Source organism: Neoarius graeffei, chromosome 26 (genome assembly GCF_027579695.1).
Source record: "Neoarius graeffei isolate fNeoGra1 chromosome 26, fNeoGra1.pri, whole genome shotgun sequence".
NCBI classification, from domain to species: domain Eukaryota; kingdom Metazoa; phylum Chordata; class Actinopteri; order Siluriformes; family Ariidae; genus Neoarius; species Neoarius graeffei.
This window is the reverse complement of record NC_083594.1, coordinates 4,074,866-4,100,167: the sequence shown is the minus strand read 5'-3', so window position 1 is coordinate 4,100,167 and position 25,302 is coordinate 4,074,866. Positions and strand designations below refer to the sequence as shown.

At 46.2% G+C, this 25,302-nt stretch overlaps 1 protein-coding gene across 1 annotated transcript in view; it reads left to right on the top strand.

Moving 5' to 3' along the window:
• The window catches only part of LOC132874328 (calmodulin-binding transcription activator 1-like), a 499,951-nt gene that overhangs the window by 436,809 nt on the left and 37,840 nt on the right, over positions 1 to 25,302 (top strand). Inside the window, exons 7-10 of the mRNA XM_060910417.1 lie at positions 13,343 to 13,496; positions 18,282 to 18,422; positions 19,593 to 21,889; positions 23,172 to 23,298. Coding sequence (XP_060766400.1) covers positions 13,343 to 13,496; positions 18,282 to 18,422; positions 19,593 to 21,889; positions 23,172 to 23,298 — 2,719 coding nt within the window. The remainder of the gene's footprint in view (positions 1 to 13,342; positions 13,497 to 18,281; positions 18,423 to 19,592; positions 21,890 to 23,171; positions 23,299 to 25,302) is intronic.

Here is a 25,302-nt window from a genome sequence, read left to right as displayed (position 1 = left end):
GTGTAGTGGTTAGCGCTGTCGCCTCACAGCAAGAAGGTCCGGGTTCGAGCCCCGTGGCCGGCGAGGGCCTTTCTGTGCGGAGTTTGCATGTTCTCCCCGTGTCCGCGTGGGTTTCCTCCGGGTGCTCCGGTTTCCCCCACAGTCCAAAGACATGCAGGTTAGGTTAACTGGTGACTCTAAATTGAGCGTAGGTGTGAATGTGAGTGTGAATGGTTGTCTGTGTCTATGTGTCAGCCCTGTGATGACCTGGCGACTTGTCCAGGGTGAACCCCGCCTTTCACCCGTAGTCAGCTGGGATAGGCTGCAGCTTGCCTGCGACCCTGTAGAACAGGATAAAGCGGCTAGAGATAATGAGATGAGATGATATTCAGTGTATTGAAGGTGCTGTAGATACGTAGGTTGGATGCAAACTTTTTTTCTTCTGTGAGACTGGGATGTAAGTTTTCTAAGCAGTTTGATATGATGTAATGCTTAATAAGGAGAGTCGTGTCATTCTCGTTCTCCTCCAAGTATATATATATATATATATATATATATATATATATATATATATAGAGAGAGAGAGAGAGAGAGAGAGAGGGGGGAGAAGTTGGTGAGAGAACGACCTCCTGGGTGATCTGATCTACATACTGGTGTAAGACACAGAAACACACTGTGATCCGATCACATAAACCACTTTTGGAGGTGGACCAGGTCGCATATGACCAGATAGCACTGTTAGAGTCTCAGTGCATCTCGGTACATCATTCAGTACATTTACATCCACACAAATATGGCGGCATGGTGGTGTCGTGGTTAGCACTGTCGCCTCACAGCAAGAAGGTTCTGGGTTCAAGCCCGGCAGCTGACGGGGGCCTTTCTGTGTGGAGTTTGCATGTTCTCCCCGTGTCTGCAGTTAGGCTAACATGGGATGGCCATGGGTTAAAGTGCCCTTGAGCAACCTAACCCCCTACTGCTCCCTGGGCGCTATAGCATAGCTGCCCATCGCTCTGGATAGGTGTGTGTGTGTGTGTGTGTGTGTGCTCATTGCTTGCATGTGTGGGTTCACTGCTTCAGATGGGTTTAATGCCTAGAGGAATTTCACTGTGCTTAAGTGTATGTGTGATAAAGTTCTTCTTAATATTCCACTATTATTCCACTAACAGATCTTTCATTAGCAGACGACACGATCGAAACGTTTGAAACGGTTACATGAGATAAGATTCGTGTTTCTGCCTGAAAACAAATGACTGACGTAATAAATGTGCGTGAAACCCTTCCTCCAGTGGAAAAGGGATATGAAATCCAATCACAAGACGTCATCAGAGACACAATCAAAACGCCAGGCTTTGCGTAAACGGTTTTAAAGCGACAGCAGGAAGCAGTGCGTATTGCGGAGGTTAAACTGCACAGCGTGTCGTTAATAAACTGCACGTATTTTATTATCGTCAGCAAACTGCTGTGGTATAAGCGGAATAACGCACTCCAGACCTGCACAGCACGCCGCCGTGGATTATTTACGTGTCTCCGCGCTGTGAGTTGTGTGTTATTCTTCACATACACACTTTATAACTACAGGCTCTGCAGCGACGGCCATGACACAGAGATCATTTTACACAGAGGGTACAGTCTGTACCGAGTGAAGGTGCAGAGGGAAACTAACAGACACCGAGTGATGTACAAGAACCTCAACACACACACACACACACAATGATGATTGGATTTGGTCTGATGATTTTACTTTCATCATGAGCATGTAAGTTCCTGACATTCTCACGAACACACTGTATCCTGGCAGCGTGTTACTCGTTTCACTTTAGTGACAGCTGAGCTGTCAGCTCATCACAAACACACACCGAGAAAACACACACAGCATCATCCTTGCAACCTGAAGCACACCATGTTTATACAACTTATATAATAGTACATACAATATTACATACCCTGTGTGTTTGATTATGGTAATGTTCCTACTACTTTACGATAATCATACCAACATAGATACCTGTGTGTGTGTGTGTGTGTGTGTGTGTGTGTGTGTGTGTGTGTGTGTGTGTGTGACGGGGGGGAGGGGGAGCATCTGAAGCAGAGAAAGAGAGAGATAGATTGAGTGAAGGAGAGGGAAAGAGAGAGAGACTGAGTGAAGGAGAGAGAGGGAGCAAGAGAGAGAGATGGGGTGAGAGAGAGAGAGACTCTGAGAACGAGAAAGAGAGAGACTGAGGGAGAGAGAAAGAGAGTCTGGGGAGAGAGAGAGAGAAAGAGAGAGAGAGTCTGGGGGAGAGAGAGAGAGTCTGGGGGAGAGAGAGAGAGTCTGGGGAGAGAGAGAGTCTGGGGAGAGAGAGAGAGTCTGGGGAGAGAGAGAGAGTCTGGGGAGAGAGAGAGTCTGGGGAGAGAGAGAGAGTCTGGGGAGAGAGAGAGAGTCTGGGGAGAGAGAGAGAGTCTGGGGGAGAGAGAGAGTCTGGGGGAGAGAGAGAGTCTGGGGAGAGAGAGAGTCTGGGGGAGAGAGAGAGAGAGTCTGGGGGAGAGAGAGAGAGAGTCTGGGGGAGAGAGAGAGAGTCTGGGGGAGAGAGAGAGAGAGAGTCTGGGGGGAAGAGAGAGAGTCTGGGGAGAGAGAGAGAGTCTGGGGGAAGAGAGAGAGTCTAGGGGAGAGAGTCTAGGGGAGAGAGTCTAGGGGAGAGAGAGAGAGAGAGTGTGTCTGGGGGAGAGAGAGAGTCTGGGGGAGAGAGAGAGTCTGGGGAGAGAGAGAAAGAGTCTGGAGAGAGAGAGAGTCTGGGGGAGAGAGAGAGAGAGTCTGGGGGGAGAGAGAGAGAGAGAGTCTGGGGGAGAGAGAGAGAGTCTGGGGAGAGAGAGAGAGAGTCTGGGGGAGAGAGAGAGAGTCTGGGGAGAGAGAGAGAGTCTGGGGAGAGAGAGAGAGTCTGGGGAGAGAGAGAGTCTGGGGGAGAGAGAGAGTCTGGGGAGAGAGAGAGAGTCTGGGGGAGAGAGAGAGAGAGTCTGGGGGAGAGAGAGAGAGAGTCTGGGGGAGAGAGAGAGAGTGTGGGGGAGAGAGAGAGAGTCTGGGGGAGAGAGAGAGAGAGAGTCTGGGGGGAAGAGAGAGAGTCTGGGGAGAGAGAGAGAGTCTGGGGGAAGAGAGAGAGTCTAGGGGAGAGAGTCTAGGGGAGAGAGTCTAGGGGAGAGAGAGAGAGAGAGTGTGTCTGGGGGAGAGAGAGAGTCTGGGGGAGAGAGAGAGTCTGGGGAGAGAGAGAAAGAGTCTGGAGAGAGAGAGAGTCTGGGGGAGAGAGAGAGAGAGTCTGGGGGGAGAGAGAGAGAGAGAGAGTCTGGGGGAGAGAGAGAGAGTCTGGGGAGAGAGAGAGTCTGGGGGAGAGAGAGAGAGTCTGGGGAGAGAGAGAGAGAAAGAATCTGGGGGAGAGAGAGTCTGGGGGAGAGAGAGTCTGGGGAGAGAGAGATAGTCTGGAGGAGAGAGATAGTCTGGAGGAGAGAGAGAGAGTCTGGGAGAGAGAGAGAGTCTGGGAGAGAGAGAGAGAGAGAGAGAGAGAGAGAGAGAGAGCCTGGGAGAGAGAGAGAGAGTCTGGGAGAGAGAGAGAGAGAAAGAGTCTGGGGGAGAGAGAGAGAGAGAGTCTGGGAGAGAGAGAGAGAGAGAGAGAGAGAGAGAGAGAGTCTGGGAGAGAGAGAGAGAGTCTGGGAGAGAGAGAGAGAGTCTGGGAGAGAGAGAGTCTGGGAGAGAGAGAGAGAGAAAGAGTCTGGGGGAGAGAGAGAGAGAGTCTGGGGGGAGAGAGAGAGAGAGAGTCTGGGGGAGAGAGAGAGAGTCTGGGGAGAGAGAGAGAGAGAAAGAATCTGGGGGAGAGAGAGTCTGGGGGAGAGAGAGTCTGGGGAGAGAGAGATAGTCTGGAGGAGAGAGAGATAGTCTGGAGGAGAGAGAGTCTGGGGAGAGAGAGATAGTCTGGAGGAGAGAGAGATAGTCTGGAGGAGAGAGAGATAGTCTGGAGGAGAGAGAGAGAGTCTGGGAGAGAGAGAGAGTCTGGGAGAGAGAGAGAGAGAGAGAGAGAGAGAGAGAGAGCCTGGGAGAGAGAGAGAGAGAGAGAGAGAGAAAGAGTCTGGGGGAGAGAGAGAGAGAGTCTGGGGGGAGAGAGAGAGAGAGAGTCTGGGGGAGAGAGAGAGAGTCTGGGGGAGAGAGAGAGAGAAAGAATCTGGGGGGAGAGAGAGTCTGGGGGAGAGAGAGTCTGGGGAGAGAGAGATAGTCTGGAGGAGAGAGAGATAGTCTGGGAGAGAGAGTCTGGGGAGAGAGAGATAGTCTGGAGGAGAGAGAGATAGTCTGGAGGAGAGAGAGATAGTCTGGAGGAGAGAGAGAGAGTCTGGGAGAGAGAGAGAGTCTGGGGAGAGAGAGAGAGAGAGAGAGAGAGCCTGGGAGAGAGAGAGAGAGAGAGAGAGAGAGAAAGAGTCTGGGGAGAGAGAGAGAGAGTCTGGGAGAGAGAGAGAGAGAGATGAGAGAGAGAGAGAGAGAGAGAGAGAGTCTGGGAGAGAGAGAGAGAGTCTGGGAGAGAGAGAGAGAGAGTCTGGGAGAGAGAAAGAGAGAAAGAGTCTGGGGGAGAGAGAGAGAGTCTGGGAGAGAGAGAGTCTGGGAGAGAGAGAGAGAGAAAGAGTCTGGGGGAGAGAGAGAGAGAGCCTGGGAGAGAGAGAGAGAGAAAGAGTCTGGGGGAGAGAGAGAGAGAGCCTGGGAGAGAGAGAGAGAGAGAGAGAGAGAGAGAGCGAGCACCTGGGAGAGAGAGAGAGCATTAGCTGCAGTGTTGGATGTAGTGCAGGTACAGAAGAGCTGGCAAGTTGACAGTCAGCACACACACACACACACACACTTGATGCATGACGTCCTCCTTTCCACAAACCAGTAAACCAAAAGTACACAAACGTAGAGAGAGAAAGTGAGGTTTTTCCTCTCCAGTTAATTTATTGCCTTTGGCGAGATAAAATGCATTTTTTTTCCATTTTTTAGTTGTTGTGTATTGGAAAGCATATGTGTGTGTGTGTGTGTGTGTGTGTGTGTGTGTGTGTGTGTGTGCGTGCGTGGGTGATTACAGAGACCTGTTGCCAAGCTACAGCAGCACCAACAGCATGCCGTGAGCAACAGCAGCTCTCCTACCGTGGGAAAAAATACAGAGACGGCAAGATTGTTCAGAATTATGTTTATTTATTGTATTTAATAGACATTAATACACAGCACCGACTCAGACTGAGGTTAAATCTTTAGCGAAATCATATGTACATCAGCATTAAACCAAAGCGCGCGCGCACACACATCAGCGCACAGAGTGTGGTAAGGCTGGTATGAAGAGCACACACACACTGCCTGGTGTCGTAGCTCTTCAACATGTGATGATTCAGGAAATTTAAGCCCAGTTTTGCAATAAATGTGTTTTTATTGAGGCTTGGCGGCTTTAGTGGATATAAGATACAGCCTGAGAAAATAGGGATTAAATACTTTTTAATAATGTTGATATCAAATATAGAAATGGACCATCTATGAATAGTTATTACAAAATTTTAAACTCTTTTAAATTCCACCTCCATCACTATTGTACTGTAGTATACTGTATTAGTGTAACTTAAACTAACCCTGAGCACGGCATTTTACAGAATTTAATAAATAATATGCATTACTGTTCAAGAGTCATAGTCACATATCAAGAAAATATCCTGAATATAATCAAGTTTATCTCATATTTCTTATTATATGGCACGAGCTGGGCGGCACGGTGGTGTAGTGGTTAGCGCTGTCGCCTCACAGCAAGAAGGTCCGGGTTCGAGCCCCGTGGCCGGCGAGGGCCTTTCTGTGCGGAGTTTGCATGTTCTCCCCGTGTCCGCGTGGGTTTCCTCCGGGTGCTCCGGTTTCCCCCCACAGTCCAAAGACATGCAGGTTAGGTTAACTGGTGACTCTAAATTGAGCGTAGGTGTGAATGTGAGTGTGAATGGTTGTCTGTGTCTATGTGTCAGCCCTGTGATGACCTGGCGACTTGTCCAGGGTGTACCCCGCCTTTCGCCCGTAGTCAGCTGGGATAGGATCCAGCTTGCCTGCGACCCTGTAGAAGGATAAAGCGGCTAGAGATAGTGAGATGAGATGGCACGAGCTACTTCCAATAAAATCGTGCGCTCTGATTGGTTCCTAGGCGGGCAGTATTTTCCCATAATGCCTGTACACGATTGCAGACTTTCTTTCCAAGGCGCTGGCTTTCAGTGTTGCAAAAAATAAGCAAAAATAAAATGACAAAATAAAAAAGATTTAATTGGAAATCAAAAATGGCCAAAAGACAAACAAGAGTTACCGAGGTGTAGTGGTTAGCGCTGTTGCCTCACAGCAAGAAGGTCCGGGTTCGAGCCCCGTGGCCGGCGAGGGCCTTTCTGTGCGGAGTTTGCATGTTCTCCCCGTGTCTGCATGGGTTTCCTCCGGGTGCTCCGGTTTCCCCCACAGTCCAAAGACATGTGGTTAGGTTAATATGGGACGGCCTTGGGCTGAGGTGCCCTTGAGCGAGGCACCGAACTCCCAACTGCTCCCCGGGCGCTGTTAGCATGGCTGCCCACTGCTCTGGGTGTGTGTGTGTGTGTGTGTGTGTGTGTGTGTGTGTGTGTGTGCTCATTGCTCACGTGTGTGTGCATGTGTGTGTTCACTGTTTCAGATGGGTTAAATGCAGAGAGTAAATTTCACAAGTGTGTGATGAATAAAAGTTGTGCTTTCTTCTTGCTTTCTTCATCAAGAAATGAGCAGCGAAGAGCATTCAGAAACCGCTAACCACTAACAGAAATTCAGTTTTGAAACCGCTAGCCGTTTATTCTGCACGCACGACTCAACTACGTTATAAATATGACGTGACTGAAAGCAGCGTCACGCCTCATCATCATGAGCGTCTGTTTTAATCTTAGAAATAAAAAAGACGTATAATAAACTCCTTCTTAACCTCGCTTGCTCGGTCTTTACGGGAAAATATCAGACCGAGGTCTTGACAGTACGGCCCGAGCCGTAGGTGAGTTATTATTAACCAAATATAAGATTATTAAACATATTTTTCAACATTTTTACTCATTTCATCAGGCTTGAAATAGTCTTTTTCTGTTAATAGATAAATTTACCATTAATTTTAAGTATATTTCTAGAAGCAAACAGAAAATGTAAAATTTGAAATGCAAGCAGGTTTAATGATCTTACATTCGCTTTATTTTAATCAGAGGTGGAAAAGCACCAAGCAAATACATTCCAGTAAAAGTATGGGTCAAAATCTCATCTTATCTCATTATCTGTAGCCGTTTTATCCTGTTCTACAGGGTCGCAGGCGAGCTGGAGCCTATCCCAGCTGACTACAGGTGAAAGGCGGGGTACACCCTGGACAAGTCGCCAGGTCATCACAGGGCTGACACACAGACACAGACAACCATTCACACTCACATTCACACCTACGCTCAATTTAGAGTCACCAGTTAACCTAACCTGCATGTCTTTGGACTGTGGGGGAAACCGGAGCACCCGGAGGAAACCCACGTGGACACAGGGAGAACATGCAAACTCCGCACAGAAAGGCCCTCGCCGGCCCCGGGGCTCGAACCCGGACCTTCTTGCTGTGAGGCGACAGCGCTAACCACTACACCACCGTGCCGCCCCTGGGTCAAAATTGTAGTTGAAATTCAAAAAAGTTGACATTGAAACATCCTCGAGTATTAAAGCTAAAGCTACGGTCACGCTACAGCTCGCGATGCTTTGCGATGGTTATCGATGAAAATGAGGGTTTTAGGTGGCGATGCATGGCGATGTACAGGAGAGCTAAAAGTTATGGTCACACAGCAGGCGAACACTTGACTGTCACGCCTTCGTACACTTGAGTGGCCACGCCCACTCACAGGACCCAGTCGTTATGGGAAACACCTGATGCTGATTTGAGCACAATCAGCACATGCATATAAGGACACAGAGGCTTTGCAAAGTATCATCATCATCATCATCGTCATAGTCACGTTTGTTTCTAGCCATGTTTATGACTCTGCTTTGTTTCGTTTGTGTTTTGTTTTTGTAAATATCACGCCTGCTACAGTAATAAACTCTCTTCCTGCACTTAGATCCATCTCCCACCGCATACCTGACAGAATACTTCGCAAAGTCTCTGTAAGAATAGTGTCCTTATATGCAGGTGCTGATTGCGCTACAGTCAGTATCAAGTGTTTCCCATAATGGCTGGGTCCCAAGCACACGCACACAACGCGCTCCAAAGGATCCCCAAATGTAAATGCACTTTTTAAGTCTCTGTGAAGGCTAGGCTACGCCTCGCTGCTGTGTCGCCAAGGCTTCCGCGAGTATCCGGAACATGGATTAAAGACAAATACACTTCAGGAAGGTCAACGAAGGTTCCCCAGGCTTCGGGAAGTGTTCCCAAACCCAGCTGTGATGATTCGCTGCTTAGTTTGCTGACAAAAACAAACATCGCCACCAAATTTCAATGCATGCACTGAAATTTTTCACCGCGTTTTTGGCCACTCACAAGGCGGAGACGCACCAAAAAAACAACAGCACATTCGCTATGCATCGTATGATTGGTGACAATGCAACCAATTTTTCATCGCCAAGTATTCACAAACCCATCGTGAGCTGTAGTGTGACCAGGGCCTATAAGGTTAGCAAATGTTTAAGGCAGTTTAAGGCATGTTAGCAACAAAAGACAAACGCTTAGCTAGCTAGATAGCATACCAAAGTAATTTATAAAATTTAACTAGCTAGCTAATTTAGCTAGCTTCTCATCTCATCTCATAATCTCTAGCCGCTTTATCCTTCTACAGGGTCGCAGGCAAGCCGACTGCTTTTTAGAAAGGCTGCTTTTTTGTTTGTACGCGGAAGAACGAGACGTCTGAGACTGTAACCAGTTACTTCGAAGGTCGGAACGTAAAAGTGTTTTTTGTTTCATGGGATTTTACTTGAGTCAGCGTACAAGGATTCATTTATTCTTAGTAATAACTTGAGGTGAAGTACAAATTTTCCAAAATAGTGCAATAAGAGTGTACGCAAGATAATTTCTACTTTCAGTTTCTGTGTGTGTGTGTGTGTGTGTGTGTATGCTTTCTGAAGTATGTACCATACATCTGGCCCTGAGATGAAACTGCTATGTTTTGTTTTACCAAAAAATAAATAAATTGTTTCTTATTTCATCTCGTCTCATTATCTGTAGCCGCTTTATCCTGTTCTACAGGGTCGCAGGCGAGCTGGAGCCTATCCCAGCTGACTACGGGCGAAAGGCGGGGTACACCCTGGACAAGTCGCCAGGTCATCACAGGGCTGACACATAGACACAGACAACCATTCACACTCACATTCACACCTACACTCAATTTAGAGTCACCAGTTAACCTAACCTGCATGTCTTTGGACTGTGGGGGAAACCGGAGCACCCGGAGGAAACCCACGCGGACACGGGGAGAACATGCAAACTCCACACAGAAAGGCCCTCGCCGGCCACGGGGCTCGAACCCGGACCTTCTTGCTGTGAGGCGACAGCACTAACCACTACACACCCTGCCGCCCATTTCTTATTTCACTGAAAGAAAAACTCACCGAAGCAAGCCTGATGATGCAACTCTTGCTGTATATAGATCTAGAAAATCTAGAATAATTTTTTCCAGCACACGTCATGTTTGGAAGGAGAAAATGCAGATTTGCGTTTCAGCTGTGAGACCATTGAGCGAGACAGTGTGTACGTGTAAATGTTCGCACTGTTCTAAAATACGGTAAAGCAGCTCATTTCTGTAACAAAGCTCAATATGTTGCTAGCAGGTAGTCTTGGTCTATAGTGTGTGTGTGTGTGTGTGTGTGTGTGTGTATGTGTGCGCGTGCGTGCAGTGATATAAATAAATCAGTAGAATAAAGCCGCATAGCTTCATATTGATGTGAAATAAAGCAAAGAGAGTCCTCACAGTCGAGCAATAAGCCCGTAGCATTAATGAAATTTATACCTCCATTGATTTCACCTTCGTCATGGAGAACAGCACACATTCGCGTTTCCAAATCTGCAAATCCGTCTTCCCGCACGTACCTTTCCTCGCGCCGTGCCGTCTGAAAGGGAAAAAAAAGGCTCAAGGTCAAAACTCAATACCAACACGATGCACAATCTAACGCGCCGTTTATATCCGCATCCTGACACACAGCTCGACTGCGGATTCATACACTTTACACATGGACGCATGATCACGTCCGGTTCACGCCTATCACCTACACGCTCGTTTGTTACCTGTAAGACAGGCACAGTGGATAAAAAAAATGATTAATATGCACAGACGCATATTACAGATGCTTTACGTCCCGGTTCTGTTCCTTGTCAAACACTTAACTCGGTAAATAGAATAAAGTGTGTGTGTTTATCCTGCACAGAGAGAGCGAGAGAGGAAGAGAACACAATCCAATTTGGTTATTGTTTGAGATGGAGATGAAATCTTTTCTCAGATCCACTGCAGGTATTGTGTGAACATCTTGAAATATTCATCTCCCTACCCTCTCCAATCTAGCACCTGGCACTGCGAAATTAAAATGCTAATACGGGCGTCAGGCAGGAGGGACGAGAGGAAAAGTTGATTCGCGAGTCTTTCACGGAAACTTGGAGGAGAACTTTCCTCCCGTAGAGACTGTCGGAGGTTGTTAAACGGCGGAGAACTTTCCGTACACGCCTCTCGTTGTGTGAGATCTGAGGAAAGTGTGCAGTGAGTGGAGTGGAGTGGAGTGGAGTGGAGTGTCGGAGACACATGAAGCGATGGAGGGGTTTGAGAGATGTTTACCTCCTCATAAGCGTATGTATGAATTTGTCATTGCAGCTAGGTGATAATTATATACGCTAGCGTGAGTGTACGTTCTCAAAACCTCTCAAGGGAAACCATTTCGTTTATTTTTAACCTGACACAACTTTCCTGAATTCTGGATTCTGATTGGCCACAAGGTGTTCATTCATTTTCCCTTTTCCAACAGCAGTTATATTTCACAGTTACTCCACGAAGTCGAGTCGTACGTGAGCCGATAGCCGACGAAGTGCGTAGCACCAAGATTGAGTGGAATAACTGTTTTATTCTATCCACATTCACTGGATTTTCAGAAACGGAGCATTTTTATTTTTATTTTTTGCAAATTCGATCAATAAAGACTTTATACAAAACGTCCGACAAAATCATTTTCGCTTAGGATGTAAACAAACCGGCGAAATGACAGGAAAATGAAAGTGAAAAATGCGATGATAATAATAATAATAATCCTTGAAAAAAAGATACATTCTTACCATCAAATACTTTTATTCCATATTTTGTTGCTTTTTTTTTTTTTTTGTATTTTGGGGGTTTTGTTTTCAAGTAGAGTTTTTATTTTGTCCTCGGTTGGTTCAGCAACACGCACCGCCATTTTGTTTTTCTCTACTCATGGTATATGAGAGATAGCCTAGTAGTAGAGTAGCCAATCAGAGCGCATGATTGCTCATATCCAGTGAATATAGATAGAATATTTATATAATATCGGCTGGCTTTTTTTCATGGTCTATCAGATATATTCCATTCAGCTAGCATGATATTGAACGAGTCGAAGATGAGTAGCTGAATGGAATATATCTGATAGACCACGAAAAAAGCCAGCCAATATTATTATTATTATTATTATTATTATTATTTATACACACACTTTTCATATCAGTATTCTTGAAGGCCAATGTGAGCTTAACCGTGAGTCAGCACCGTCAGTGCAGCAGTGAAGTCGCCTTCCAGCCGGTGTAGCGTTCATCAGTAGTGTTAGCGAATGCTAATAAAGCAGTCAAGCCAGCGCTATCGAGAGCTACAGACTAACGACTGAGAAACTAAGATTTCTGTCTCCAGACTCTTCTTCCACGCTGCACGCTCGCTACAGGATTTTTCACTCAGACTTAAGTATTCATTTCCCTGTGTAATTTACTGACTTACTTTTAAAATCAACATCGACAGCTACACACAACGGAGCGAGCTGGCAGCCAAAATTCTCTCAAAATCTTCTGTATTTAACGACGCAAACCTGGCGGCCATTTTTGTTTACAAATTGTCCCAGTCACTCGCTAGTGCGAAAGTTTTACATCTCCGACGTGTCCTGTATGTATGTAGAGAATAGCGCAGGTTTGTTTTACTACGCTGGTTATAATGCATAAAATAATACACAGAAATTTTTCTTGTAAAGCGGATGCTCCACATTAAAAACAAAAAGTCAAATCATTTCTGAAGGTCAAGTTGAGATATTAATGGAAGGAGTCTCCAGTGTGAACACTGTGTAAAAGCCTAAGGTTTAGTTGTAAACTTTCCGTAGGCTGCTGTAAAAAAAAAAAAAAGGAACGACTGTTTATTCTGTAGCTGCTCTAGTGTAAGTGATAAGTTTTACGTTGATCATTACCAAAGATCGAGACAATACTCAACCCGCTCTACAAATCTAACCGTGAATGACGAGTCTTATCTGGTTTCCTGTGACACTTCCTGCTCTTGCTTCGATACATTCGCGACTGTCAGGTGTATCTCGCGTCAACAGGAGTCGACAGGCACATTTCCTTCGAGTCTTCTTGCATGTGTGTGAGAGAGAGAGAGAGAGAGAGAGCTAGTTTGATTCCTTATTTGAAAGGGATTGTAGCCAGATTGCTACGGTCCCCAAAGCTTTTCATTTCCCCCTCCGCACGGTCGATGTAGCCCCAGGCCGGCTTAATGTGCTCTAAGCAATACCTATTACTCATACGCTGTCAATTTAGGTAATTTATTGCCGTAATTCTGCCCTCGTATGAATTGTGGCAGTTCAGAGTTTGTAAATACTTTGAAGTTAATTGAGGGCATCAGTTCCTGGGAGAGCAAGCAAGGTGTGTGCGAGAGATTGTGCACGCTTTGCCAATTAGCATCTCTCCCACCTCCTGCTTCCAATCTCAAAACAACTCGCAGCACTTAACGCTTTTTTTCTTCCCAAAGCTCATTCCGGACTCTTTACCAGGAACGGCGTACATGTTTGCAGAGATGTCATCGAGCGGGTTAATTTCGCTTCCCGCCAAAGCGCACTTTGTGTCAGATAAACTCCGAACAGCTTTTCTACAAAGACACCTTGCTTTATTCAAGTCTTCGAACCACTTCGATCGACCGATGCGATTATTTTTACACTCTCTATTAAGTAACAACCTTGACCTATCGTTGTCATCTTTCCTTTTCAATTTCCATTTACTTTTGTCTTCTTTGACTGCCTCCTCCTCCGCCTCTTCCCTTCTCGTTATGTTAGTCTTTCATCTCATCAGAGAACCATTCTCTCTCTCTCTCTCTCTCTCTCTCTTACTCTTTTCACTCATGTTCACATCTCTCTCTCTCTCTCTCTCCACCCCAGAACCCAGACATCGTTCTGGTCCACTACCTTAACGTTCCAGCCATAGAGGATTGTGGGAAGCCATGCGGTCCAATCCTGTGCTCCATCAACACAGACAAGAAGGAGTGGGCCAAATGGACCAAGGAGGAGCTCATCAGCCAGCTCAAGCCCATGTGTGAGTATTTATGAGATCTTCGAGGATGTAAATATCCCCACGTTCAGCCCGTTCTTATTCCTCCTGTCGTCATTAAAATGGAAAAAATAACGCACTGCATCACTAAGATTGCAATTATAACCCAATTAAAGCCATCCATTCAGCTGGAATGGATATTAAGCTTGTAAATCAGACGTCAGGATATAGATGTGAGGGTTTTTTTTTTTCCCCACCAGTCCATCACATCTCCCAAATTGGAGACGGCAAGTTGCCAAAAGCCTGACAAACTGAAGATCACTCCTGAGTAGTTCTGACAACGCTCCCCGAGCCCGCTGTGCGTATGACCTTATATAAGTCCGTACAGAGGATCGACTCACTCAGCGCATTGACAGGTAGCTGTCATTTCCAGCATAGAGCCTCAAAGAGAAGGACAAACTCGCAGCAAGATAAAAACTTTTATAAGTCAGACCACGCCTCGCCTCGTCTCGTGCCGATTTCTCGGCCGCTTCATTACGCAGTCTGTAAAAGCATCTGTATATTTGAGTGACTTTTAAATCTCAGCACACTTCACTGCGTCATTAACTTCATGATGTGATGTGGCAATGAGGAAAGGGCAAGCAAACACCACTCACGTCCCAATCTCTTTGACTGACCTTCTGGAACAAGCGAGCCGTCCGTGCTGCGATACTGCCATCTAGTGCTGACATCGCACTACTGCAAACCTTTTTTTTTTCTGTTTTTTCGCAGACTCAGGCAAAAACGGAGGATCTGCTGACTCTTCTCCGTTCACTCCCCAAGTCATGAATTTTAAATGAATTGGTTATGCACTGGCATCTCAGGTTAAATACTTCCCCCCACCCACCACCGTCCCGCTCCACCTCCCTTGCTTGACCTGGTCTTTATTTGGTTAGCGCATGTTTGCTTGCGTCACACTTTAAACTTCTTTCGCAAGCTATTGATTGGTAGTCATGTCTGTTTTCGCTCCGGCAGATTAAAAAGGATGCTCGTAATTGATGAGGTGCACGCCTGTGCTGCGGAATTCAGATTAAGGAGCAGACACGATAGCTTTATAGCTTTTGCTCCGTGTTAGCTCTTGTTCCGCTCCACTACCAATCCCATCACGGCACATTCAGCACACAAGCAGCATGGCTACACTCCGATACCGGAGAGACAGAAGAAACCACGCTAACGCACAGCCGTAGGAGCCGTTCGGCGCACACCGCCATCGCCCTCTCCTCACGCTCATTACAGATGTGATCCTGCCATCGAATACGGTCCAATAAAAGCAAAGAAGATGACTAAAAGCATTTACGAGCGTAGTTTATACACCTATAATATGTAAGGACTAAAACGAGGCTGATAAATGAAAGTAATAGACAGAGTTACTGCTGAATCCTTTGACAGAACAACATGTCGTACTTTTTAATGTCATGGAACATCCACGAAATAAGTTAGATCCTCTTGTCACTGAGGTTATAGCACCTATAAACAGTCGTTCACTCACCAGCATCGTTTCTTTTTTCCTCTCTCGTGAAGTTAGACGACAAAAGAAACGCAGCTTGTCACGTTCCGGAGAAACTACAAAACTCTTGTTTGTTCCACAAATAAGCGACTCATTTCAGAAAACATCGCCTTATCAACGTTACCATGGTTGTTTTTTTTACTCGGTTTATGTGGTGCGTCTGCAGCCCAAGCCGCTGCTATTAGAATAAGTGCATTAATATAAACCTGCGATTTGCAGCTGCATTAAGAAGAAGAAAGAACCTTTATTTGTCAGCAGTGAACACACACACACACCCAGAGCAGTGGGCAGCCACACCAGAGCGCCCGGGGAGCAGTCAGGGGTTCGGTACCTCGCTCAAGGGCACCTCAGCCCAAGGCCACCCGACGTTAACCTAACTGCATGTCTTTGGACTGTGGGGGAAACCGGAGCACCCGGAGGAAACCCACGCAGACACGGGGAGAACATGCAAACTCCGCACAGAAAGGCCGTCGCCGGCCGCTGGGTTCAAACCCGGAACCTTCTTGCTGTGAGGCGACCATGCTAACCACTACACCACCGTGCCGCCCTAATTACTGTCAGAGCTGCTGTTCGAGAAAATTAATCAACGCCTTCCTCCTGACCAATCAGAATCCAGAATTCAAGAATCACCCCGGAATAAAAAGTAAAAAGATTAATAACACGTGTTGCTGTAATAATAATGAACACTACACAAAGCTTTTGGTTGCTCATAAATTGGTGTTAGAATGACGTTTGGTCATGGGGTGTGTTCTTTGCATGAGATTTGGAACCGTCGTGTATGTTTTACGGCGTTAAGAAATTTGCATAACATTGTGTGATGAAAGAAAAAGCCTCCTCCTGTACCTGCGTATGGCGTGTAGTGTATAGAGTGCTGAGAGATTGTTAAATCTTGTGCCGGTGTTGTGGGTTTTTCTCAGGCCTGGCCTTTTTCCATGATTAAAAAAAAAAAGCATCAGTATTAATTTGAGCGTTTTAGGATCATTCCCATGAATTTTAAATGATTTGTTTGTAGATAATCGTTATCAACACCGGCAACTGTGACTCACAGAAACGCAAGCATCATGTGACTGCGTTTGAACTGCAATTCTTTGATCGAGTAGTCTGAACGACGCGTCCTGTGACTTCAGTGTTCGAGCATTTTGTCGAGCTTTGATTTTGATCTTATTGAGAAAAACTCGGGTTGTGGAACTGAAGCAGCGTTTGCTTTTATATCAGGCTGCTTTTGATTTACGATCCCTCACCAGTTTCAAGTCATACGTACTTCTGTGATTAAACGCAGCTTTAGGTCACGCCCAGGTGGACTTAACAAGCCTTCGTGGATAATTTACATCGTGTAAGAGTTATATAATGCTGGAGTCTTGTTTGTAATCCTGTAAACTCATATACGCTCACTCTGAGATGGTCTTTGTCACCTATTGATTCTGGATCATGATTGATTGGCTATTACATTACGAGCATTTAGCAGACGCTCTTATCCAGACATACCACACACCACCCAGAGCAGCCTCGGGAGTGGGTGGGGTGGGGTTCACTGCCTTGCTCAAGGGCACTTCAGATATTCCTGCTGGTCTAGGGAATCGAACCGGCGACCTTTTGGACCTTTTGCTTTTCTAACCAATAGGCCAAGGTGATCATATAGTTTATACTCAGCATAGCACTTGTTTCATATCACACCCAAAAAAACTATAAAATAAATCGAAAGCAGCATAGAAAATATGTTTGGTTTAAAACATTTTTGAACAAAAGTGATATCTAGAACCTTGTAGCAATATCCATGTTTACATTAACCAGCGTAATGCACAATTTGAAATTACGACCTAAATAATGAGTGATGGAGACACGTGATTTTCCCCCAAAATAAATGTACACTCAAGAAAGTTGCAGGGCGGCACGGTGGTGTAGTGGTTAGCAAGAAGATCCGGGTTCGAGCCCCGTGGCCGGCGAGGGCCTTTCTGTGCGGAGTTTGCATGTTCTCGCCGTGTCCGCGTGGGTTTCCTCCGGGTGCTCCGGTTTCCCCCACAGTCCAAAGACATGCAGGTTAGGTTAACTGGTGACTCTAAATTGAGCGTAGGTGTGAATGTGAGTGTGAATGGTTGTCTGTGTCTATGTGTCAGCCCTGTGATGACCTGGCGACTTGTCCAGGGTGTACCCCGCCTTTCACCCGTAGTCAGCTGGGATAGGATCCAGCTCGCCTGCGACCCTGTAGAACAGGATAAAGCGGCTAGAGATAATGAGATGAGAAGAAAGTTGCACTTGCATGAGGTGTTTTTTCCCCCCCAGACAAATCGATAAATCGATATTTTGCAAAATTTAAATGGAAACGCATTTTTCGCATTTCAGTCATGATATGACATGACATGAAGAGCAAATGGAAATGTGCCATTTTTGACAAACGAGCGCTCTGTAAGAGCTAACGCGAGAGGAGAAACCCCGGCTTTAATCACATAACATCAGTTAATGGACACTCAGAGCATTCATAATTGTGTTTTGTCCACTTTTTTAAATCACTTCTCTCTTGCAGTGGAAACTCAGCTAATGTCGATTAAGAAGAAATAAATAATAGTTGAGTCATCGATCTGATAACCAGGATCGGTATCGAGCTGATGCCAGGAAATTAAAAAAAAAAAATTAATTCAATGGATTCATGTCACACTGGAAAATACTGGAATTTGGGTTTACATATAAAAAGATTTGGGTTTGTTTTTTTGTTAAATTTATACGTTCTACTTTATTATATGTATTAGATTTGCAATGATTTTTTTAATAATTGTGTGAAATAGCTTAACTGAATAAAAATGCTACGGTTTTTGGTAAGTCGTGTTTTTCGTTATGTGTTTTATTTATCCTTTATTTTTTTGTAAGTACTTCTAGAGTTTAGTAGAAAAAATAGAAAGAAAAATATCAAACGGGTCTGGATATCGGCTGATGCTCCAGGTTTCGGTATCGGTATCAGGAAAGAAACTGTGGTGTTGTGTCTTGTCTCTAAACATAATCTAAACAGCAACGGGAATAGTCAGTACGCTGTCATATTGATTAGCTTTGATTAGATTTGTTTCCTGTAAAGAGAGTTGTAAAGGCATTTCCAGAGTTAGACATTAGCTCATCGATCACACAGGCGCATCACGTCGGCCATGTCGGTACTCCGTGTGGTCAGGGAGCGTGAGGCCGTCTCTCCCTTGCAGTGCCAGTAGAGGGAGCTGGTGAGGTGGTGGGCGCTGATGCGCCGCCCGCTGGTCTGTGTGGCTGTCTGGCTGACGTCTCTGTCTCCTCCTCTCTTCCGGCAGTTCATGGCATCAAGTGGACTTGCAGCAACGGGAACAGCAGCACCGGCTTCTCGGCTGAGCAGCTGGTGCAGCAGATCCTGGACAGCCACCAGACCAAGCCACCTCCCCGGACTCACAACTGCCTCTGCACGGGGACGCTGGGTAAGGGAATACCGGGCCGAGAGAAGGCAGGGAAGGCATGATTGCTAAGATTTATACTGGGCTTATCAGAGAAATTATGTAACATTTTAAGATAGTCTAATAAGAAGATCATCTTATTCCATTTTAACCAAATAGATCAAAGTAAAGAACGGGTGAAGGATTAAAACTACATTTGGATGCAGACAGAAGATATTTTATTGCTGTCTGAAGGGATTCCTGAGGTGGATACATGGGAGGGTCTTTTCTCTGTGCATGCTGAATCCACCCTTTCAGCACTGAATTTCCTAGAAGTTACATCATAATTGCCATCCTGCATTTAAATAAGCATCACAAAGAAGAAAATGTGTTACTTTTAAACAAAGAAATGTTCAGACGAGCTTTGTTTGATCTGTTTAACGTTTGACATATGGAGTATAAAATAATTTTCAAGAAATCCCTGATGATTCATGTAAAATAAATGTTTTAATATGAGCTCATCTCTTTTATAACTTGGACTTAAATGAAGCGTATTAATAAATTGCTCAAGTCATGAAATCGTTAAATGCCCCATTTTAACAGGATGTAAAATGCAAATCGAGGTTCAGGGTTATTTTACGTAAAAGACATACAATATTGAATTTCATGCATAATAAATACTGAGATCTTAAATCCTCTATTTAAATTTTATCGTATTTGTTGCTATGTTCCAGAATGTAACCTGAATGTAGTTTTGTGCTTGTGCAATACACATATTTGTCACTAGATGGTAGCCTCGTTGTGCATTCGAAATTATTCCTCTCATTCTAATGCGAGGAGGGAAATATATATTATATTGGCTAATATATATGCTATATAGGTGAGAATTATGCGCTACTAAAATCACAACAAAATTATATTACAATTTATATCTAAATTGACTTGAATTTTCTTCACTTTTCATCACTCAGCAACACAGCGAAAAGATGGTTTATGCAGCACCATTTCTGGATATAAATAGGCTAAGTAGTCGCTTAGGGCCCCTATGAGACTAGAAATCCACATAACAATCCAGGATATATTATGTAGAATAGCGCTTCAAGCCCTCAAAGATTCAGAGTCCAGCCCTGGTGTATGTATTGTTACATAAAACAAAAAAACCTCACGCACATTCTTACCACTGCGTCTGTTCCTGTGTGCTCCAAATGTCCACAGGTGCCGGCAGCAGTCTGCATCACAAGTGTAACAGTGCCAAGCACCGCATCATCTCCCCGAAGGTCGACCCGCGCTCTGGAGGTGCTTACAGCAGCACTCACTCCGAAGTCCAGAACAGTGATGTGTCTGAGGGCAAGACCGAGCACACCCATGGAGCTGGCAAAAATGGCAGAGCAACAGGTGACGGGCCAGGTGGATCAACAGCCCGAGAAAAGAGGAACAGCAAAGGACCAAAACCGGCTTTACTTCATCAGAACAGTATGGAGGTGTCCTCCACCAACCAGGTTGAGGTACCAGACACCACCCAGAGCTCTCCTGTCTCCATTAGCAGTGGGCTAAACTCCGATCCAGACATGGCCGACAGCCCAGTGGTGACAGGTATGAGCCATGTGGCCTCCGTCATGAGCAGCCTCTCCCAGTCCGCCACTGTCTTCATGTCAGAAGTCACCGGTGATCCCGTCTACAGCATGTCTCCCACTGGAGATCCCAGTGCTCATCTCTTAGGTACTGACACAGCCTCAAGCAGCTTGGTGCTGGCAGTCGCTGCTGACAGTCACAAATTTGCTTTTCCTGGGGCTGTGGGTGTGGGTTTAGGAGATGTAGGGTCGACAGAAAGGTTGGCTATGCTTTCTGCAGCTAGCATGTCAGAAGAGCTTGTACTCTCGAGCAGCCTAGAATCTGGGAGCATCAAGCTGCCTGAAACCACCGTGAACTTTGACCCAGACTGCTTCCTCAACAACCCCAAGCAGGGCCAGACATATGGAGGAAATGGGCTGAAGACAGAGGTCAGCAATGCCAGTAGTTGCAGCAATGGAGGAGTCCGCTGTTCGCCTCCTCTCACCAACAATGGTTATGGCTTCAACGCCTCACTGGTCAAGAATATAAAGACAGAAGACACATCATTTGAGCAGCAGCTGGCCAAAGAAGGTGGTTACCAGGTGGGAGAGGTGGCCAGTGGTGCAGGTAGCATGTCCAGTTCCTCAGGCAGTGGCTCAACCCAGAGTTCCTTAGCTCTGACCCCAACTAGCTCATTGCTCCCATCTGGTGGTGGCCTGAGCCCTAGTACCACACTGGAGCAGATGGATTTCAGCGCCATTGATGCCAAGCAGGACTACTCTTCTACCATGATGTCTGCTGCCAACTACGGTCAAGCTATATCCAGCCCTCAGTTGGCTCATCAGAGCCACTCTCCCAGCTTCTTCCTGCAGGGCTCACCTCAGTCCACCCAGACACAATCCCACCAGAACACTAGCACTTCTGTTCAGAACTCACACGACTCAAATGCTTTTATGGGTTTGTCTGTAGTCAAGAGTGATTCAACAGGCACCAATGGGCATCACCACCACCATTCTCATCAAGGCCAGCACACTGCATCCAATTGCAATGGCAGCTCTCCAACTGAGAGAAATGGGCAAGGTGGCAGTCTGCAACTTTTGCAGTACCAAAACCGCTTCGCAGGTGCCAGCAAAGAACACGAGGATGTTGGAAGTCTGGAACAACCAGCCAACTCAGAAGGACGGGACACAGGTGGGCAAGAAAAGGAGACAGAAGATCTGCTGAAGGCAGGGGACCACCTGCAGCACTGTGTGGGAAATGGGGCAGACGGCAGTGGCGCTACAGAGCACTACCTCCAACAACCAGAGAGCACCAACATCGGAGCAGGAGGAGCTGGAGGAACAGGTACGGGTACTAATAGTGGAAGTCTGTGTAACGGCACTGATGGCAACAGGTCAACTGGCAGTCCAAATCAGCAGCTCCAGCCTCTCCTACAGGGAGCAGGACTTGTCCAGGGGCTCTTTAACAACATGGCAGCCCACCAAGCTCTGGCCACAAGTGGAGCCAATGGAGGAGGATCCATGGAGATCAGTCTCGATCACTTTGACGTCTCGTTTGGGAATCAGTTTTCAGACCTCATCAACGATTTCATTTCAGTAGAAGGAGGAAACAGCGCTGCAATCGGGGGACAAACAGGCAACACACTCTACAGCCATCAGATAGTGACCCACTCAGGCACAGAAGGGCAAGTGTCATCTGGATCAACCACCCAACAGGTTACTGAAGAAGGATCCACCCATGGAACTGCAGGGTACAACTCTGCAGAACTCTGCCTCCAGCCCTGTTGCAGCCCCCAGTCGGCCCAGACCGGGGCACTTGGAACAGACACTGGGCAGCTGGCATACATGCAAGTAGAGGAAGTAGTGTCTGCTGCTGTGGCTCATGGGACCATGGGGATACTTCAGAACACAGGGAGACTGTTTGTGGTGACAGACTACTCACCAGAGTGGTCTTACCCAGAGGTGAGTAAGTCACTGTGTCTGTTAGGTTTGTTGTTTAATGTTTGTGGTGCTCGTGACATGGGGGTGACATTGCCAACTCACAGCTCCAGAGTCCCTGGTTCGATTCGGAGCTTGGGTTATTCACTGTACAGAATTTCACATGTTCTTCCTGTGTCCACATAGTTCCTTCAGCTTTTCCTGTTTCCCTCCCAACACAAAAATACCTGCAGAGTAGATTGACTACTACTCTAAAATTGCCTCTAGATGTAGATGTGTGAATGATTCCCTGAGGTATATTCTCACCTCATCTCCAGTGTTCCCAGGATAGGCTCTCAGAAAATCGTACTTTAGGGGTACAATGGCTTGTCACTGGGACAGTACCCGCTAAGGTACTTCTTTATATACGGTACTGCTTGGAACCACATATGTACCTTTTTGGTCCTAAAAATGTACACATAGTTACCTTGAGGTCTAATAATGAGCCCTTGGGGGTACATTAGTGTAGATTGTACCTTGGGGGGCAGAAAGGGACTCCTACTGTACCCCTATTTCTGACAGTGCAGGCTCTGGCATACTCTGACCATGACCAGGATATAGGAGTTCCTAGAGATGAACGAGTTAGTATTTGTGGTGCGCAAGGACCATAAACTGGTTGTCAGATTGTTGTGGTTGATTTTCATGTAGAGGTGTTGTATAACAACCACAGGATGGCAGCACTTCGACAGAAATCAATAAAATGAGACAGAAATACAGTCCTGTGATGATCTGGTGACTTGTCTAGGGTGAACCCCACCTCTCGCCCATAGTCAGCTGGGATAGGCAACAGCTTGCCCGCGACCCTGTACAGGATAAGCAGTTACAGATGATGGATGGATGGAGACAGAAATACTAGTTTTTCCCCTCATTTAAATCAACTGGAAATTATACCAATGCTGCCATGGGGCAAAGGGACGTTCTGTAGAGTAATACGCACAGAAGCATAAAAGAGCCAAACAAAACCCCTAATAAGTAAGTAAGTTCAAACTCCACCTACACTTTTATAACTCAGACATATTCTACTGTGCAAAGGCAAACTGCAGTATCTGCATATTGTGTCCATGGCAAAAGACAGTCCGATAGCGTCACCTATTCCCTATTGGACCGTCTTTTGCCTCTGACACAATATGCAGATACTGCAGTTTGCCTTTGCACAGCAGGATTATGTAGTAATTGCTCTGTGTTTGTCTCTGCCCTTATAATAATCCTCTGAACGTTGTGATGTAAACAGTGGATGGAGAATAAGAAGTGTATTTGCATGTTGTAGGGTGGAGTGAAGGTTTTAATCACAGGACCATGGCAGGAGGCTAGCAGTGACTACACTTGCCTGTTTGATCAGATCACGGTTCCTGCCTCACTCATTCAGCCTGGAGTGCTGCGATGTTACTGCCCAGGTAGGAACTCAGACAGGACATGAGTGCATATAACTACAACCTCAAACCATTCTGTATTCATGCACAAATAATTGCTCCTTCGTGTTCAAAAAGGTGTGTGGTTTTTGCCGTAGCTATCTGGCAAGGTATTTCCAAATGTCATGAAGTCTAAAATCTATTTTATACAAAGAGGACAGCTAAAGGTACCCTGGTACAGGTGGGGTACTCTGACTGGTACCTGACATGAATATGTCTCGCCTGCGTACATACATAATAGCATATTTTACATAACAGTAATATTAAATATTAAAATAAGCTCAATATATGACACCATTTTAGGGTCATTGATAAAAATAACACAAGATTTCAGGAATAGTCATAATATTTTGAGGAAACTATAGAAATGATACACTATATGACCAAAACGTTTGTGGACACCTGACCATCACACCCATATGTGGTTCTTCTCCAAAGTGTTGGAAGCACACCATTGTACAGAATGTCTTGTAGCATGTCTTGAAACTAAGAAGCCCAAACGTGTTCCATCATGTCGATGCTCCTGTACACAAAGCGAGCTCCATGGTGTGTTCAGGTTGGAGTGGAAGAACTCGAGTGTCCTGCACAAAGCCCTGACTGAACTCAACCCCACTCACTGAAGACCTTTGGGATGAACTGGAACATTGACTGCACCCATCAGTGCCTGATCTCACGTGGCTGAATGGAAAATTTCCCACAGCCACGCCCCAAAATCTAGTGGAAAGCCTTTCCAGAAAAGTGGAGATTATTATAACAGACACAGGGGAATAAATCTGGATTGGGATGTTTAACAATGTCAACTGTGGCATGTCGGTGTGATTGGTCAGGTGGCCATATAGTGTTTATCGAGAAAAAACAAAACTATATCTGATATTATGAGAAAAGAAATGTCACAAGTCATAATGCATTGATACACTCAGTACAGAAAGTGTTCTGGGATACGGACTCTCCCATAAGGTTTAAGTTTATAGTACAAGTCTAGGCGTAACAATATACTGGGGGCTCGACTCTGAGCATAGCAGACTTCTACACCTTCAGTACTGTCTCCTGGAGAACTACACACCCTCTTCGAGGGTCACACAGATGGAACCACTGATAGCCTTGAAGGTGACCACTGCCTGTGATTTCCCCTTCAGCAAAAGAGACTTCACTAAATTATCGTCTCTCATTTACAACGTCTCTCATTTTAACACAGGGATGTAGTTCTGGTAGTGCCAATTTGTCAGAGAATTATAATAATAATTTGTCAGAGAATTATTTTTGAAAATATTCAATACTTTTTCTCGTGATGACGTTGTAGCAGTTCGTATGGGTGGGTGGAGCACAGAAGGACGGCAGGCCAGAACTGCGTTCACAAAACTCTTATTTTCACTTTTCAGTGCAAATTTTACTCTCTCAGCCACACACGCACGCACACACTCAAGTCGTCTGGTTGGGGAGAGAGCTCCCTCTGCTCTCGCTGTCTCTCCTTAAATAGGGCGCGGTCACTGGGAAGACACACACAAACAGGTTAATTCATGTCAGGTGTAGTGATTCTGCCACTTACCTTCCCTGACTCCGCCCTCCTGTCACAGACCGGCACTTGACCACGCCCCCGCTGCCACATACCCCCACCGCCCAACTGCAGCCGACCCCCCCGATGGGAGAGGAAGTCCGCCACGACCATCTGCGCCCCCGGCCTGTGGACCACCTTGAAATTAAAGGGTTGGAGTGCCAGATACCAACGGGTGATCCGCACGTTGGCATCCTTCATGCGGTGGAGCCACTGGAGGGGCGCGTGGTCCGAACAGAGGGTGAAAGGGCGCCCCAGTAGGTAGTAACGGAGGGCAAGGACCGCCCACTTGATGGCCAGACACTCTTTTTCTATTGTGCTGTAGCGCCCCTCACGCACTGACAGCTTCCTGCTGATGTACAGGATGGGGCGGTCCTCCCCCTCCACCTCCTGGGACAAAACCGCCCCCAGCCCTCTGTCCGACGCATCGGTCTGCA